General features: G+C 43.3%; 1 protein-coding gene across 4 annotated transcripts in view; it reads left to right on the top strand.

The window, feature by feature from the left end:
- The window catches only part of LOC126530954 (uncharacterized), a 64,706-nt gene that overhangs the window by 20,771 nt on the left and 26,666 nt on the right, over positions 1 to 17,269 (top strand). For 3 of the 4 annotated variants that reach the window (XM_050178286.3, XM_050178289.3, XM_050178288.3), the window contains exons 10-12: positions 4,877 to 4,964; positions 10,419 to 10,508; positions 12,556 to 12,706. In XM_050178286.3, coding sequence (XP_050034243.2) covers positions 4,877 to 4,964; positions 10,419 to 10,508; positions 12,556 to 12,706 — 329 coding nt within the window. The remainder of the gene's footprint in view (positions 1 to 4,876; positions 4,965 to 10,418; positions 10,509 to 12,555; positions 12,707 to 17,269) is intronic. The other variant, XM_050178287.3, reaches the window with a different exon arrangement.

The following is a 17,269-nucleotide window of genomic DNA, read 5'->3' as shown; positions in this document are numbered from 1 at the left end:
AACTATCAGGGACAATTCAGACCAGTCTGAAGCACAAGATCACTAATTGTTAAAAACACAACATGAATAGCCTCTCAACAGCTTTATAGTTTCTTTGCAAACAAGTTTTCCAAGACTGAATGGCTGCTGTCGACTAGTTTTCAGAAATGCTAAATAGATAATTGCCACAAGAAAGATCGGAAGTTGTGAAAAAAGAAAAGAAAAAGCAGGTCAAGGGCTTGTGTGCCGTGTACATGTTAAAGAGCCCCTCACACAAAAAAAAAAAGGTTGTAGCATAAAAGATAAAACTGCTACATGATTAAGCTCACAAAGATACTAAATGACTACAAGTGAATATTGCAGGTTATCGCACGGACTTTTGCTACAACACCTAAACCAAAGTTGGCGTTAACCATTTTGTTTCTGCGTTGCTTCAAAAACTTCTGTTGTTTCACTTCTAATAATGTGCAATAGTTTGTTCAGCAGATAGCATTATTCAAAAATGCCAAATAGTTAATTTCCAAATATGAATATGAATAGTCTTTGTGTAATATTTGATTTGTAGTTGAAACTTGGAATATTTGCCCACCTCTATAGTTACTCTGTTGTAATGTGTCCTTTGATGTTAATGCTGTGTGAATTATGGAAACTGATAACTGGCATATGCAAAGGTGCGATGGTGATTTGTTCTTACTTAGTAAAAAAAAGAACATTTATTGCATCCAAGCTACAATGGACCGGGCATGCCTCATTGTTGCTTGAAAGAGTGTAGGTTAGGGCGTGTTGGTAATCCATAACTGAGGTTTTTTAGCGCACGAAAAGGGACGAGAGACAGAGGAAAGACGCGGACACATTACTATGTGTCCATGTCCTGCGTCTGTCTCTCGTCCCTTTTCGTGCGCTAAAAAACCTCAGTCATTGTTGCTGTCGGAGGCCTGATTATCACTGTCAACAGTCCATAGCATCCAATCTTCAGATCTGTCTTTGGCATTTGAGATATTGCATTTCTTGAACACATTGCTGAGCCTAATGAACTTAAGGAGCGGTCACAAAGCTACCACAGCTCCTACAGCAGCCGTAATATGTAAATTATAGAAATTTTATTGCCAATGGCAATAGCCTGTCACTATTGCAGTTTTGGCTTCATACTCGAATCTAGACCGTGCATTATTTCTGAGTAAATTTTTTCCGAAAAAAAAAAGTGGATGTTAGAATAGCGTAAAACTTTGGAACAAGATACTCCACAAAACAGGCGAGCACAAGAAGCTTGAGAGTCCATGTCACTATCTTCTCGTGCTCATCTATTTTGCGAAGTATCTTTTTCCTAAGCTTATCAGCCAGCTAGTGCAGCAACAAGTTTTATAGGATCAAGTAATTATGATAATTACTGTGCTGCATGTATACCTGAGGGTGAGTTAAAATATTGCCCACGCTCTGACGGTAAAAAATGTTTTCGTCAATTGTAAACAAGAGTGTTGGTTTCGACAATGACTACTCAACTTTTCCATAGACTTTATTTATCTGTTAGTATGTACAACATGACATTCAGCTTGTGTGATTGCATTCTGATAACTAATGGGTACATGTGACAGATATTATAAAATGTGACTGCAGAGACATCAGCACAAGTGGAAAAGCTTCTTGTCTGCAGTACAAATCAGTGTACTGGTTTTGACATCTGGCCTACCCTCTGGCCCTACTTTCCAGAGTAACTCTTTTAGCATACCCATAGGGGTGGTCCGATGAGTGCCAAATCTGGAGCAGGAAGGGATGGAAAGGAAAATGCAGGCATGCAGTAGCAAGCTGTAATGTCATGTCACGGTATGGGCAGTGGGACGTGCAGCGCAACAAACCCAGAATGTGTAGCTGCTCAGAGTCCGTGGAGATCCGTCATGGTAGAGTTTGCAAAGAACATGTTGGTCAAAGCAAAGTGGCAACAATTAGTGCCTCGCAATGAATTAGATGCATAAAAAAGACTTGGAGCGTAGTGTGTGCACCTAACTGTCGGCAATGGGCAATGTCAGGTCCTTGCATGTTTCAAATGGTTGTCAAGGTGTTGACATACATAACCAAGCAGAAGTGTAGTGTTTGAATAAATAGGCCTAGGACCAAACAGTGGCACCAGTACCTTCTTTCACAGGCCATGTGAAGAACTGCGTAATATTTTTCATCTCCATTTTCTTGACACTATCATTGGTGGCTACCAAAGGCAAAATTTCTTGTCTTGCAGCACTTAAGATCATGAGGTAGTTCGTGCAGCGCTCAAAATTGGACGAAGGGAGAGGAAGGCGCACGCAGGACATGTGCCGATTCTGAACTGACTTTTTATTTTGGAAAACATGAAGAAGGAAAGCAATCCGTATATCTTATAACATGTGAAGACTCCCCCCCCCCCCCCATTCCGGTGTGTTGCTGTCTTCCGGGCACATTATCAAAGGTGAAGCATGTCAGCGGCACCTATCTTATGCTGCCGCACGTGCTGATCAAATATTCAAATTCTTTGTCCAATAGCCGAATTCATGATCAACTGACATAGCCTTCCCTTTTTTCTTCTAATGCGAAAGGCTTCAATTACCTCACGTGCAGACTATGCTGGGTGCCTTGATAAGACCACGGTGTCGCTGAAATGTGGTCTACAACCATATTCTCGCCAATGAACTGCTAGGTGAGATGGCTTGGTTTCGGCCAGCGACCGTTCGTGCTCGCTCAGCCTCTCATTAATGCAATATTTGATCAGCACATGCAGCAATGTAAGATAGGTGTCGCTTACGCACTTCAAATTTGATAACGTGCCCAAAAGACAGCAACGCACTGGAGGGTTCTTCACATGATATATACAGATTGCTTTCTTTCTTCATGTTTTCTAAAATAAAAAGTCAGTTGAGAGTCAGCGCATGTCCTGTGTGCACCTTCTTCGTCCTTTGTCCACTTGTATGAGCGCTGCACAAACTACATCGTGAATGCATACCAATTCACTCGGTTTCTTATCCTAAAGCACTTGAGAGTTCGAAGCACCTGTAGTTGCCAACAACAAATTAACAATTGTTAACGATTTGTCTTATCATTTGAACTGTTGCCACAATTGATTTTAATGCATGTGTTGCACATCTAATGCCAATTTATGTAACCATTTCAGCTGATTTTTTTTTTGCATGCATTAAAAAAAATTAAATCAGGATACAGGCCACTGCAAATCAAAGTGTCTAAAGACATTGCAAGCTTGAGATTAGAGCATTCTATCAAATGTTGGGCATCAGTGTTATGCTAATGCTGTCATCACCACCTCCTCAATGTTGATGTAATGGTCAAGAGTATAGGTTTCAAGAAAATGCTTGCCTGTCTAACAGAGAACTGTCTTCAGGAGTAAGGTACTCGTTTCTCTGCCTGACCGTACAGCTTTCAGCTTATTGATTTTGGAGCACTGTTGAAGCACAATCGGGGCTGTGAATAACTTTACTTCCATCCAGTCCAGCTAGTGACAATTCGTCCCGCAGGGAATGTTGATTTCCAAGATGCCGATAGCACTGTGTGGTAGGGATGCAATGCTTTCTGCTTCTCTTTTGCCCTGTCAACATATATGCTCTCCTGGCTTTCTTACTTACTGGTTGTGTCATTTCCATCGGCAACACCTTTCAACTTTTCAAAAAAAAACTTTTTTTTTTCAATTATACAAATAATAAAAAAGTATGTTCTCATCCCAAAGCATGCTGCAACCTGATGTAAATGTATTTGTCAGCAAGTTAACCTCAAAAGGGACACGTAACAGTAAACATGGTTGAGGTGTATTAGTAATTAATACCTGTACAATACTAGGAACACCACATTTACCATCATAGGTGGAATGGGTAGCCAGAAAAGATGCAAAAATGAAAGATTGGTGGTGATGCCTTCTTGATGTTCCCGTGGACCAGCCCACCATGACGTCGTGAATCTTGATGGCACATGCTTAGGCGTATTCAATTTTCTATTGGCCAAGGTGGACTACATCACGTTCTACAGGTGATAAATACTAAACTGGCCAAAATTTGAGAACTACCACATTCACCCAAATAGAAGATACCTTGAAATCTATGACATCGCATTGACATACCACTACTGGAGTTTCAGTACGGAATTCAAGAAATGGAACTGTGATTTTTTTCTTCTAGTAATCAACCTGTTACCAAGAAATTAATGAAAACAGAGCTTTAAAACAGGCTTTGTGAGTCTAAACATTTAGTGTTTATCTTTAGTTTCCTTTCAGAGCAATATAACTGGTTGGAATCTCTTTCAATTTCGGCATAATTACTGGCTATTGTAATGTGAGGGCCTAACTAAGGAAGTAATGATGGTTTAACGTATTGTAGCCATAGACTTCACTTTTGACTTTGAGAAGATCACATCAAGCAAAGGCTAAGCTGTAAAAATACTAATTTCGCTTATTTCTGTTTTACCTTTTTCCGCTGCTGATTTTCACTTTTCAAGCCTATAACCATCTTGCATTCACTGTATTACCTAGTGTCCTGTTGTTCATACTGATTTAATATTGAAGCTGCTTTTTATTTAGCAAGTACGGCTAATTTTAAAATTCGATGCTGTGCAAATAAATATGGCAGTGTAGTTTTACATTGTGACTCATTTTGTTTTCTTTCGTTTTTGTCCCTTTATGTTCCCATTGGGCAGCAGAACACATTTAGCATGTTTTTTTCATGTGGGCACAAGAAAACATGGCAACTACAAGAACAATTACCTGGGTTACCATTACAATCACAGGACCATGCTTTCAGCAACATTATAGCAGGGACAATGCATCAATATGGAGCGCATAGTGCAAATCTGCTCTGTTCTAAAATCGGCAAGCAATTTTTTAAAATTGGCTATTACATTACATCCTTGTTATCTCATTGCCTTTACACAGATGATAACATCATGCCCAAGATGAATGAGCATTGCCCCCAGACAAATGGATCTCTCAGCGTAAACAATCAACCTTGTGCACCAACAACGTAAGTGAAGTGATACAACTGCTGCTTCACAATGTGTTGGCTACATCAACGATGTACAGTGCTCACGGAAATAAACTCTTCAATTTAGAGCTAACTAATGCTCATACTTTTGTTTTCACCGACTGCAGTTCGTGTCACATCGGCATAATTTTGGTGCGTACACTTAGATCGGAGTCCATGTCACCTTTAGTGACCAGCATCCTAGCGACATGACATGGCGCTCTGTCCCGTCTCCTTCCTTGTGTCTTGTGTGTGTTTGTGCCTAGTACCCAAGATGACATGGCGCTCTTGTGTACTTTGCACATATGCAGGGTTCTACTAAATGCTCCCTGTCGCGTTTCGTTCTGTGAGCACTGTACATTGCGTGGTTTTGAGTTGGTATTACGTGGCAATGCGTGGTTTCGCATTCAGGTATTACTAGGAGTTGCACGACGTGTTGGCACTAGTGAATGTAAATATGTACCTGTGAAGAGTCAGAAATAACACTGAATTTGTTTTCAAGCAGTGCATTTACTACTTGTGACATGTATTTGAAGCAGACGTGTCAATATGTACAAAGTAGCTTTACATTGAGCCTAGTTGCCAAGCCCCGTGGCCACTTCAACACAAATTTGGGGTGTTTCCAATCATATTGGTAATGGAAGCATACGCTGTGTCATGGTTGCATTAGTGCCTAGCTATAGTGTTTAGGGTTGACTCTATCGTTCACAAACGTACAGATTCACCACGAGTCTGCTCGGAACATTTCTTCTGCATCGAGTAGGGTGTGTGGACACTGCTGCCTGATTGATTGAAGTAGTCTTTTAGCTTCAATGTTGCTTCTTGGCAACCCCTGAAATATCTTCTATAGTTGTCTGCGATGAACCCCTTCGCTAATGCGACTTTCTATAGATGCTGCAAAATTGCAACTCGTGGATCACCCAGGACCTTTATTGATGTGCAGCGATTATTTCAATATCGGGCAGCACCGCCTTCCATATAGTAGTCAAAGGAAGGGAGGCCAGTGAGTGGATACTGCTACAAGTGCATTGCAGCACAGCTGGTGTTGGAATACGTCTGTTGGCCTCAAGCAGTGCACATAGCTGCTAGTGTTTGTGACTAGCTTTTATTGTCAGTTGGTCTTGTAGCTCCCATTTTGTTTTACTTGTTGCTGACAGCAGGCAGTAGCAGCTCGATGATGATCTTGTTGGTGCATATTGATAGTTATCGATAAATTGTGTGTGGAACATATGCTTCAGCGAGGCTGGTCAAATGTAGAAGTAGAGTGAATTTCATTTTTATTCCAGTGCAGGTGTGCATTCCACAAAGAAGTAAGCATGGCCCAGTGCCACATGACTTATGTGCGTGACAAGTAATCGAATAAATGCATTGTGAAACATATGCTGGAACTTTGTGCTGTGTTGTGCTTGATGTTGACACAGCACGAGCTGTCAGCACGTCACAAACAGTTGATCTCTAAGAACCATCTAGGACTGTTTACAGCACGAGGGGTGGCAGGAATTCACTTAACTCTTTCATTGAGGAGGCTGAACGTTACAGAAAAGAAAGGGGGAACTAAAGAAATGCTATTGAATAAATAATCAGATTAATTTAATTTACTCTTCTCGGAGAAGGAAGCTTTTGCGTAACTTTTTCGTACCCACAATTCTTTTGATGATCATTATTTTTTTTTCAGCATTTTCCACATCATGTTGATATTAAAATGCTTGAAGGTTTCATGGCTGTTGTCGAAATGTCAAATAATGTTCACAGTGCAGCTGTCAGGGAAGAAGTTTAGAATTACTTCTGTCTAGACTAAAGAGTGCAGTGAGGCCCAGGAATACATTTGGATCTTGACAAGATCACATTTGTTCAGAATTTTGAAGCGATATGAATTTTGAAAGAAGTTTTGACCAGAACATGTTACATACAATGCAATCCATTTTGGTATGATTCAAATACTCCCCCTGTTACTGCTGATAAGAATTTTTGGGGTGGGAACCTGATAATGACAGCAGGGATGGAAATGCTGCACCAATTGCGTCATTGTGCGCGAAACCACCGCGGCAACTTGTGCCAAAACACTAACTTCAAATGAAGTCGCTAAATTTTGCTGGATGTCCATGTTCAGTGGCAATCGCACAGCCATGTGTTGGTTAGTGTTTAGTCCTAGAGGCCAATCTATAGTAATCTGTTTCAGCGTCAACGTCTTTGGAGTGAGGCTGTGTTTGGTGGCACATTGTAACTTAGGCGAAGGAAAACGAAAACAGTTTTGCTATACAATGCGTTACAAATGTTTTATATAAGTCTGATGCGTTTGCATACTATGCGAACTAAAGATGATTTGAACTGGCACTCTTTTTATGGCACAATTGGGAACGAAAGCCGCATTCTCAGCTGAATGAATAAGTTGTATGGTCTGTTGTCATACATTTTAACGCTTGCTTGTATGCTCTATTGGTAAATCTGCAATGGCAGCCATAATCATCACTGATATTTGCTCTCTGGGTACTCTATATTCTGGCAACCACACCATACAAAATCAGACTTTTGCGGCCGCAAAACGCAGGCCGAGTATGTAAAGTTTTGGTTTTAGTCTGCCATGGCAGCCGAATGGCTGTTGTAAAGGGGTCAGAGAATATGCAAATGACAGAAATTGCGTTTGCAACAAAGGTGCTCATGACGCGACTTGTGCAGGTTGAGTCCGAAAATTCTAGGAAACCATTGTTTGGCATTCAAAATATTGGTTGCCATTTTACATTGACTTTATAGGGCAGCCCTAATAATTGAGCTTGTGCAAAATATTGGTCAGTGACGCTAATCGCGAAGCCACTCAACACTTTTTTCCCTTTATTTTTTTCATAAATGTCAGTTGTTTCTTTTTTCTTTCTTCTTGCCAAGTTATGTGGAATACTGGCAAGCATGCTATGACCAAGAATGTAACTTTGCATTTATTCTGTGGTACTCTGCTAGCCAACTGAATGCCACCAAGAATTACAAAAATAACTGAGGGCATTACTCGAAAGGCGGTAACTGTATCTTGATGGGTGTTGGTCATGGTTGTCTCAGTCAGTATTTTTTGTTCATTGTGCATGAATGCACCTAATTAGCTAACTTTATAAACTTACCTTACCAACGAGATGTCAATGAAAAAATTGTGGAGGATGTTGAAACATGAGCGGTAACGGAATTTAAAGTAACCTAGAATTTGCTATATTCAATACCCTTATCCAATAAGCGAGGTAATTAACGCTAGCTAATTAAACTGAAATATTAGTTGCTTGTGCACAGTGAAAAAAAAAAAAAAGAAATCTCTTGACTAGCATTAACAACAAAATACAATGGGTACTGTCTATGTAAATCCCTTGGTTTTTCTTTTCTTGGCCACGTTTAGTTTGCACGCCCGGTATGTAACTTAATAGTGATTTCAGAGGGATGCAAATGGGTTTCCTTTGTCGGGTGTACGAAATTTTTTTTTCTTTAATGAACTTTCCTCCACCTTGACTTAATAGTTCTGTGGAAACCCGCAAGGTGGAGGGAAGTAATTAATGAAGGGAAAATTAGACATCCACCCAATCGTTGCAATTGCTACAAAGGAAACCCATATGGGTTCCTTGAAAGAAAAGCCTCGCAGTTGAAGAAAAATTCGTCCTGGTCTGGGACTCGAAACCGGGACCAACACCTGCTACAAAGGAAGCCCAAACAGGTTCCTCAAATGGGTTTCCTTTGAAGCAATTGCTACGATTGGGTGGATGCCTTATTTTCCCTTTATTAATTGCTTCCCTACACCTTGCGGGCTTCCACAGAAAAATTATGTCAAACTCTTGCCTTTGCTTCAAGTTGTCGATAAATTTGACTTCGCCCTGCCATATGCTAGCCACCTGATTAGTCCAGATGGTAGAGCGGCTGCCCAGGAAAGGCATTGGTCCTGGGCTCGAGTCCCAGACAAGGACAAAATTTTCCTTCAACTGCAAGGCTTTTCTTTGTATGGGTTTCCTTTGCAGCAATTTCTATGATTGGGCCATTGTCCCTTTATTAATTCCTCCACCTTGCGGCTTTCTGCAAAACTGATTCTCCATGACCTAATAGTGTTCTGCAAAGTGTGCTAAATTTGCTGCCCCTAGAGCTGCTCCAAAACTACCTTGGCCGCTTCCATCCCTGTGACAGTGAAAGTACAGATGTGCACGAAGACAAGAAACCATCAGCAGCCAAGATGATAAAAGCCTTCAACATCCTGCGACATGCAGTGAATCAGAATCAGAATTTTATTATTAATTATTATTAGAAGTTTGGTCACATTACAAGTATTTAGTATACAGAAGGAGGTCCCATAGTCAAAGACTGTATCGGGACCTCCTGTACAAAAACAGTTATTATAGTTAACATCTCAAAGCAACAGTAGCATATAATAAGGAAATATACAAGCAATAAGAAAAGAATGGTTACAGAACAAAATACAGAATTGATTACAAATAATAACATGGTTTAGCATATCTCATGGTAGCAGGAAAAATTGTGCGGGAATAAAATATCAACAGTTTATTTACAACAACAAAAGAAAAAAAAGAAGAAAAAGACGTGAACAAGGACCGACTACAGTAATCCTTGTTGTTAATCTGGCAAAAAATGCATTTTTAGTTCTCTTTTAAATTGTGATAAAGATCTTGCGTTTTTCATTATGAGAGGAAGAGTGTTCCATATAGATATGGAAGTGAATTCTACAGTCTGTTTACCATAGTTAGTGCGGATTCTTGGTAGAAGAAAATTGTTATTCAACGCAAATCTGGTGGTACTATGAACCATCAGGTTAGGCGGTGAAAATGGGATCGATGGTAGCTCATTATTTACAGATCTGTAGAAAAAAATACCTAGGTTGTATTTAGTAAGTCCAGAAATGGTGAGGATGTTATTCTCGTGTAGTAGGGAAGTGACATTAGAAAAGCGTGGACTGTAAGTAATTATTCTTATGGCTCGGTTCTGAACTGTCTGGAGAGATGCAATATGAGTATTATATGTGTTTCCCCAACACATTATGCCATAAGTAATGTGAGAGTGGACAAAAGATAGCGAAAACATAGGTGAAGAAAGGAGTGCCAAGTTTTATGCATTCCAAATGGGTCTAAGAACATCTGACTTCTTCAACTGAAAGTCAGCACCACAATCATTAATCCCTTAGCTTCACTTTGGTGCTCTAATTGGGGGTTTGTTTATGGGTCATACAAATTTTACATATTTTCCAAGATCCTCAGAAATTTGTACGATTGACATTTTACTGTAGTGCCAATTGATGACGAGGAGGAAAAAACTATTGTGGATCTAAGAGAAAAAGTTCCGGTATGGTGGTTATATCTTGGAGTCGCCATTCGTGTTTCAGAGAGTAAATAAGTGCACTGGCCCTAGTGCTTACTCATTTGTACGGGGCACCAGTCAAATGTAGTGAACTTGTTCATTTGGTGTTCCTTAATATTATTTCAGTGCAAGCAGTCCTGAGGACACGGCCTTGCGGGACCCCCCTTTCTCACCTTCGGATTCTTCAAATAGCATGTCTGAAACTGCAAAAGATGGGTAATAATGTCATTCCTGTATGTTATCTCTTGTCAGTTTGCTTTGACACTGTTTCCTTACATGCTATCTCTTTGTATTTTGGCCATCATCACTACAACTAAAGTGGAAAGTACTACTGCTTGTTCAATGCACTGTAGTGATAGTTGTTTTGCTCAGTAATTGGAATCCTCGCTACTACTACATTGAGCCTAATGTTAGACCATATTACTTTCACTCATCGGTGACTGCTTGCAAAGATTGCTTGCTGTTTGCTGAAGGTGCAGTCCTTTGATGCGACATTCAGTTCTATATGAAATTGCTATTCACAAACTTGGCTTATGGGAGCTTGAAGTAACACTCTGGAAAGTCCTATATTTAGGCTATGACGACATCTCTTCATAATTATTGTATGTACCTGCTCACCCTGATGTTTTACAGATTACGGAAGCACATGTTTGAGGTTAGTTAATTTAATGCATAAATTCCTAATCTGGAAACAATTACAACAGTAATAATACATAATTATGCAAAAATGTCATGCAATATTTTACATCAAAATTGTCATCTGGGCAGTAGTCAGGATGCCAGTTACAGTGCAAAATTCTCTTAAGGAAAGAAGTTTGGTATGTAATATTTAAAATAGCAAGCTTTTCATTGAACTATAGTATACTGGGTGTTCAAAATTAAGTTTTATGGTTTTCTTAAAATTAGGCATTGGGAGGCACATGAGGACCACCCGTGCAAATAAGTTATGTGGCCACAGGGACACGAAGTGAGGTGATAATTATCGCTGTCAGCAGCCCAATGAACTAAAATTGAATCATTAATTTTTATTGACTGCAGTAAGTGTGTACGTTGGTGTGGAAAAGTTAGAGGCTGTCGTGTTTCTACACAGTTTCACGTGGAAGAATTCTTCTAGCGTGTTCTGTGCTCCGAGATATCAGACTCCAAATTTTAATTGTTGTTTGCATGGTTATGCATGCAAGAGAGTGAGGATTGGTGCAAAGCTCCTCCCTGATGTGACGCTGCTGTTGCATGCAGCGTTTAGTCTGACAACGGGGCGGAGGCATAGGCAAAGATGATAACTGACCCTTTCCCTCTCGGCTGGCAAAATCAAGATATGACAGTGCGGTGTGCCGTGCAGTTATTGCTCTTGATTTCAATAAAATTTGCAGTACTTGGAAATCAGCAGTCACTTTATTTGCGTAGCCCAAGCAAGGACCATGCCATTATGCATGGTCTTTAGTCAGCATTATACTCTGGCTTCTTCGCTCACACCATTATCTTGGCATGGCAGCTGCCGCAATCGTTACAGGCTGCGCGGTCGCCTGTTACAACAGTGGTTCCAGGTTCTTGAATATAATATTTCGCCGGCCGAGAGGGGAAGGGGGACAGTTATCATCTTTGCCGATGCCCCACCCTGTTGCCAGACTAAATGCTGCATGTAACAGCCGTGTTACATCAGGGAGGAGCTTTGCGCCATTCCTAACTCTCTTGCAAGTTTAATCATGCGAATGACAATTAAAATTTGGAGCAGGATATCTCGGAGCGTAGACACGCTAGAAGAATTCTTCCAACTGATACTGTCTACAAACACGACTGCCTCTAACTTTTCAATACAAACATACCCACTTACTGCGGTCAACAAAGGGTTAGTTATTCAATTTTAGTCTAGTGGGCTGCTTACAGCAATATTTATCATCTCACTTTGTGACCCCCTGGCCACATAACTTATTTGCAAAGGTGGTCTTCGCGTGCCTCCCATTGCCTAACTTTAGGAAAACCATAAAGCTTAATTTTGAACAACCTTTAGAAGATGATGTTGCAAAAGCTTATGTACTAGTTTTAACAGGATCTGGTGTTTTGATTTGGTGCCTCTGTAAGTGTAGAACATGCTTGAATTGGGTCGGTGCCGAGTTGGGCTGAAAATAAATGTTATGGAAAAGGTGATAGTCAAACTGGGTTAAGGACTAAGAATGTTGGTTTCCCACTTGAATTTCCTACATGTTGCAATACACTGTTACCTGCATGGTTTAGTAGTCTTCGTTTAGTAGCTGACAAACAGCAGGGTTTCTTGCAGAGGCACAGAAAAGGTGAATGACGAAAGCTTCGATGCAGCAGTCGATGCTGATGCACCGAGTCAAGCTGCCTTCCTCTACCGAGCCCAGACGGTGGACTTTCCTGACAGCCCACACCTGAGGTCTGCACAGAGGAAAACTGTGAGCACACTCCCCACTTTGTTTATTTATTTATTTATTTATTTATTTATTTATTTATTTATTTATATTTTTATTTATTTGAATACCTTCAAGGCCCATAGGGCGTTACAGAAGAGAGTGGGAAAATTAAAAAATAAACAATTACAAATATCAGGTAACATGTTCAAGTGCATTTTTAAGATTACTGGGATCCGTAATAGATATGTAGCAGCAGCAGCATCAGTGTCGCATGAGAATTACGTAGACACTCACGTCCACACGAGGCACGAGCGGCTGGCACGCTCCGGCCTGGGCTGGCGTTCCGAAAAGGGTTCGAAAAATGCTACGCTAAGAGATCGAGTGTCGGTTCTTCTTCTCCCGCAAGAGCCAGAGACCTTACTGGTCTAAGTGGTCACTCGTCACCACAGTTAGGTGACCCAGGTGTGATAGTGCCATAGGTTCCTGTGGACCACATGCTAGCTCCTGCGAGCAAACCCTTCCCTACCATGGACCAGACCAATGCTATGAGAGCTCAAGGCCAGAACCCTTTCGAGGAATGCGGTGAGCCCTCCTGTTTGGCCATCGCTGTCTGCCTCCCACAGTACTGGGACCAGCATCCCCTGGCGTGGTTTCTTCAGGCCGAATTGCAATTTCAAATCGCTGGTATCCGCTCTCAAGCCTCAAATTTTCATTATGCCATTCTAGCCGCCATTGACGAAGTAGCAGATATGTTGAACTCTCCATTGTCTACTGCCGCCTATGACGATCTCAAGGCAGCCCTGCTACAGCGCACAGCAGCTTCACGGCGTTCTCGCATCCAGCAGCTTCTGTCCACTGAAGAAATCTGTGACTGACGCCCTAGTCAACTTCTTTGCCGAATGAGGCAACTGTTCGGAAACAACGCAAGATCCATCGATGACGTGCTGTTGCGTGAACTGTTTTTGCAAAGACTCCCGGCTAATGTGCAGATGGTCCTGGCGACAGCATCTACCATGGACCTTACCAGACTTGCTGCTTTGGCCGACAAAGTCATGGAAGTAGCCACCCCAACCATCGCAGCCACGGCATCATCTCTGGGTGACAATACAACCGCCCTGCAAACCCTTCCCTACTTTTTAGCAGTGCAATCTCCGCTCTACTCCTTGTGTGAGTGCCTAGAATGTATCATCTGTGGAGCGGAACATCGCCACACGTCATCTCGTCGCCTGCGCAGTTGTAGTTCCAGCAAATCAAGATGCACGGACACCCGCAATGAAACATCAACTACAATGTCTGGCAGTTGCTACTACCACCGCCGTTTTGGAAACGACACTCGTCACTGTCGGCGTCTCTGCGCTTGGCAGGGAAACAGGCCGGCCGACCTCTAACGGCGACAAGTGGTCCGGCCCAACTCGCAAGTCATCTTTTCTATGTGGCGGACAGAGTTACGGGACAATGAGTCTTAGTCGACATAGGAGCTAGCATCAGCATTCTCCCCGCCCGCCACTCCGACCGAAAAGCGATGCCTGTGTCGTTTTTGCAAGCCGTCAACGGCACCAGGATAACAGTTTTCTCATCACGCTCCATCATGCTAAACCTTGGCCTTCAACAAGCGTTCCGCTGGATTTTCGTGGTTGCAGACATCCGTTGTGCAGTCATTGGAGCAGACTTCTTGCACAACTACGAACTCCTTGTTGGCAACCAATGATGCCGTTTCATCGGCTCCGTGACCCAGCTATTCATTCCCAGCGTCCCATCAGCAGGCACATCGCCGATTGCACCTATTTCTGTCACGTTGGACGAACCTTTCGCCGCGCTCCTACGCGAGTTTCCCAGTTTGACGGGCCAGCCAGACTCGACGCAACCTGTGCAACATGATGTGTGCCATCGCATTGTCACCTCCGGCCCACCAGTCTAATTCCGACCCCGGTGTTTGTCCCAGGAAAAACTCAAGTTCGCTCGCGCGGAGTTCGAACATATGCTTCAACTTGGCATCATCCACCTTTCCTCCAGTAATTGGGCATCACCACTTCACATGGTGCTTAAGAAGATGGGAGACGCGCCCATGCAGCGATTACCGGGCACTAAACAATGTTACAGTTCCTAATTGCTACCCTCTACCGAACATTCAGGACTTAACGGTGTGACGATCTTCTCTAAGATTGATCTCGTTTGCGCCTATCATCAACTGCCAGTTGCTGAAGAAGACATTCCCAAGACCGCCATCACCACAGCCTTCGGTCTTTTTGAATTTCTCCACATGCCTTTCGGCTTACGGAACGCGGGCCAATCCTTTCAGCGTTTCATCGATTCTGTCATCCGAGGCTTGCTTTTCGTTTTTGCATACATTGACGAACTTCTCATCGCAAGCTCTTCCGCAGAAGAACATCTTCACCACTTGCGGTTGCGGGTTTTCACGCCTTGCCAGTAAAGGAATTGTCATCAACGCCGCCAAGAGCGAACTCGGTCAACCTGAACTCGATTTCCTCTGTCATATCATCGTCGCTACCGGCATTCGATGACTGCCGTCCAAGATTCGTGTTATCGAAAACCTTCCCCGACCGACCACACTCACCAAGCTTCGCCAATTTCTCAGATTCATCAATTTCTGCCGTCGATTCATTCCCTATCGCGCACGACATATGGCTCCGCTAGATGCTCTGCTGGTAAACAAACGTAAACAAGTGGTTCAGTGGACTGAAGAGGCCACCAATGCTTTCGCAAGAGTCAAGTCTGCCCTTGCCGACGATATGCTGCTTAGACACCAAAAGCCAGATGCGCCCACTGCCATCATGACCGACGCTTCAAACAGTGCCGTTGGTGCCGTTCTGCAGCAATTCACTGACAATGCGTGGCATCCACTCGTCTTTTTTTTCCAAGAAACTGAAGCCCGCGCAGTCCCGCTACAGCGTATCCGGCCGTGAATTACTTGGCCGTTTACCTGGCTATCAGACATTTTCGCCATTTCCTAGAAGGCCGTGCATTTACTGTCTTGACTGACCATAAGCCTCTTGTGCATGCTATGAACCGTTCGGCGTCCTGTTACTCGCCCTGTGAGAGTCGACACCTTTCCAACATGTCCAAGTTTATCACAACGTTCCGCCACGTCAAGGGCACCGACAACATCCCAGCCAACGTTCTGAGTCGGGTCAATGCCATTTCCACGTTGACGTCGGAACCTTTCATCATTGATGTCGATTTACTCGCCAGTCAACAGCGTGACGACATCGAACTTTGTACACTCCAGAATTCGTCAACGTCCCTGAAATTGGAAGACGTCGTTGTGACCCCAGATGGTACTTCCGTCGTCTGCGACACTTCTACCGACACACCATACATTCCGGCATCCCTTCGCAGACGTCTATTCGAAATTGTGCCCGACCTGTCGCATCCTGACATTCGCGCGCCACAGCAGCTTCTTTCCAGTCGTTTCGTTTGATCTCGGCTAAACGCGCAAGTTCGCGATTGGGTTCGCTGCTGTTTGTCATGTCAACGCTCTAAGATCTAACATCACGCCATTTCGCCTGCCAAGTCTTTTCTTCCAAGGGATGCTTGTTTTGACACCATACACCTGGACCTCGTCAGCCCTCTCGCACCTTTGAAAGGTTACTGCTACATACTGACATGCATGGACCGCTATACACGGTGGCCAGAAGCTACACCTATATCTGACATCTCAGCGCCCACTGTTGCAGCAGCTTTCGTGTCTACATGTATGGTACGGTTCGGCTGCCCATCCACAATACTAGTCACCGATTGCAGTCGGCAGTTTGACTCAGCACTCTTCAACGAACTACTCAAACTACTCGGAACGACACGTATTTGCATGACTGTTTACCACCCGCAATCCAATGGACTAGTTGAACGTTTTCACCGGCATCTCAAAGCCTCCTTTATGGTGCATGAATCGCTGGAGAAGTGGGTTCTACATTTGCCTCTCGTCTTACTTGGCATCAGAGCTGTCCTCAAGAGCGACCTAGGTTTCTGCTGTGCTGAGCTAGGCTACGGCACTCACCTACGCCTTCCGTGCGATTTTTTTTTGTCGCCACCACCAAATCACCTGTGCCATCACCTGCCGACTACGTTGCCGAACTGCAAGCTTTCTTCAGCCAGATACGCCCCATGCCTACACGTTCGCGAGAAACAAGATCTCCGTACGTTTCTCCCGCACTCACCTCTGCTACCCAGGTTTTCGTGCTTGACTGTGCCGTGCGGAAGGCTTTGCAGCCACACTACTCTGGGCCATATTGTGTTCTCGAGCATCGTCCGACGATTTTTGTCGTAAATGTCAACGGCTGCTCAGACACAATTGCCCTGGAACGTCTCAAACCCACCTACATTGAAGCACCCGCGCCATCGGCCCCACCAATGTGCAACGCAACCCTGCTGCATCCTTCGACGCCACCTCTGTACGTGGTACCCAAGACTAATGCCAAGACACACCGTGTCACGTGGACTTTCCATTGTTGAATTTCATTGAATTTTCCTCCTCTCTAGGGGGGGAGCCCTCTGTAGCGGCAGCAGCATTGGCGTCACATGCGAATTGCATAGACGCTCACATCCACACGAGGCATGAGCGGCTGGCACACTCCGGCACGAGCTAGC

This window comes from Dermacentor andersoni, chromosome 5 (assembly GCF_023375885.2).
Source record: "Dermacentor andersoni chromosome 5, qqDerAnde1_hic_scaffold, whole genome shotgun sequence".
Taxonomy (NCBI): domain Eukaryota; kingdom Metazoa; phylum Arthropoda; class Arachnida; order Ixodida; family Ixodidae; genus Dermacentor; species Dermacentor andersoni.
This window is presented reverse-complemented; position numbering and strand designations above follow the sequence as displayed.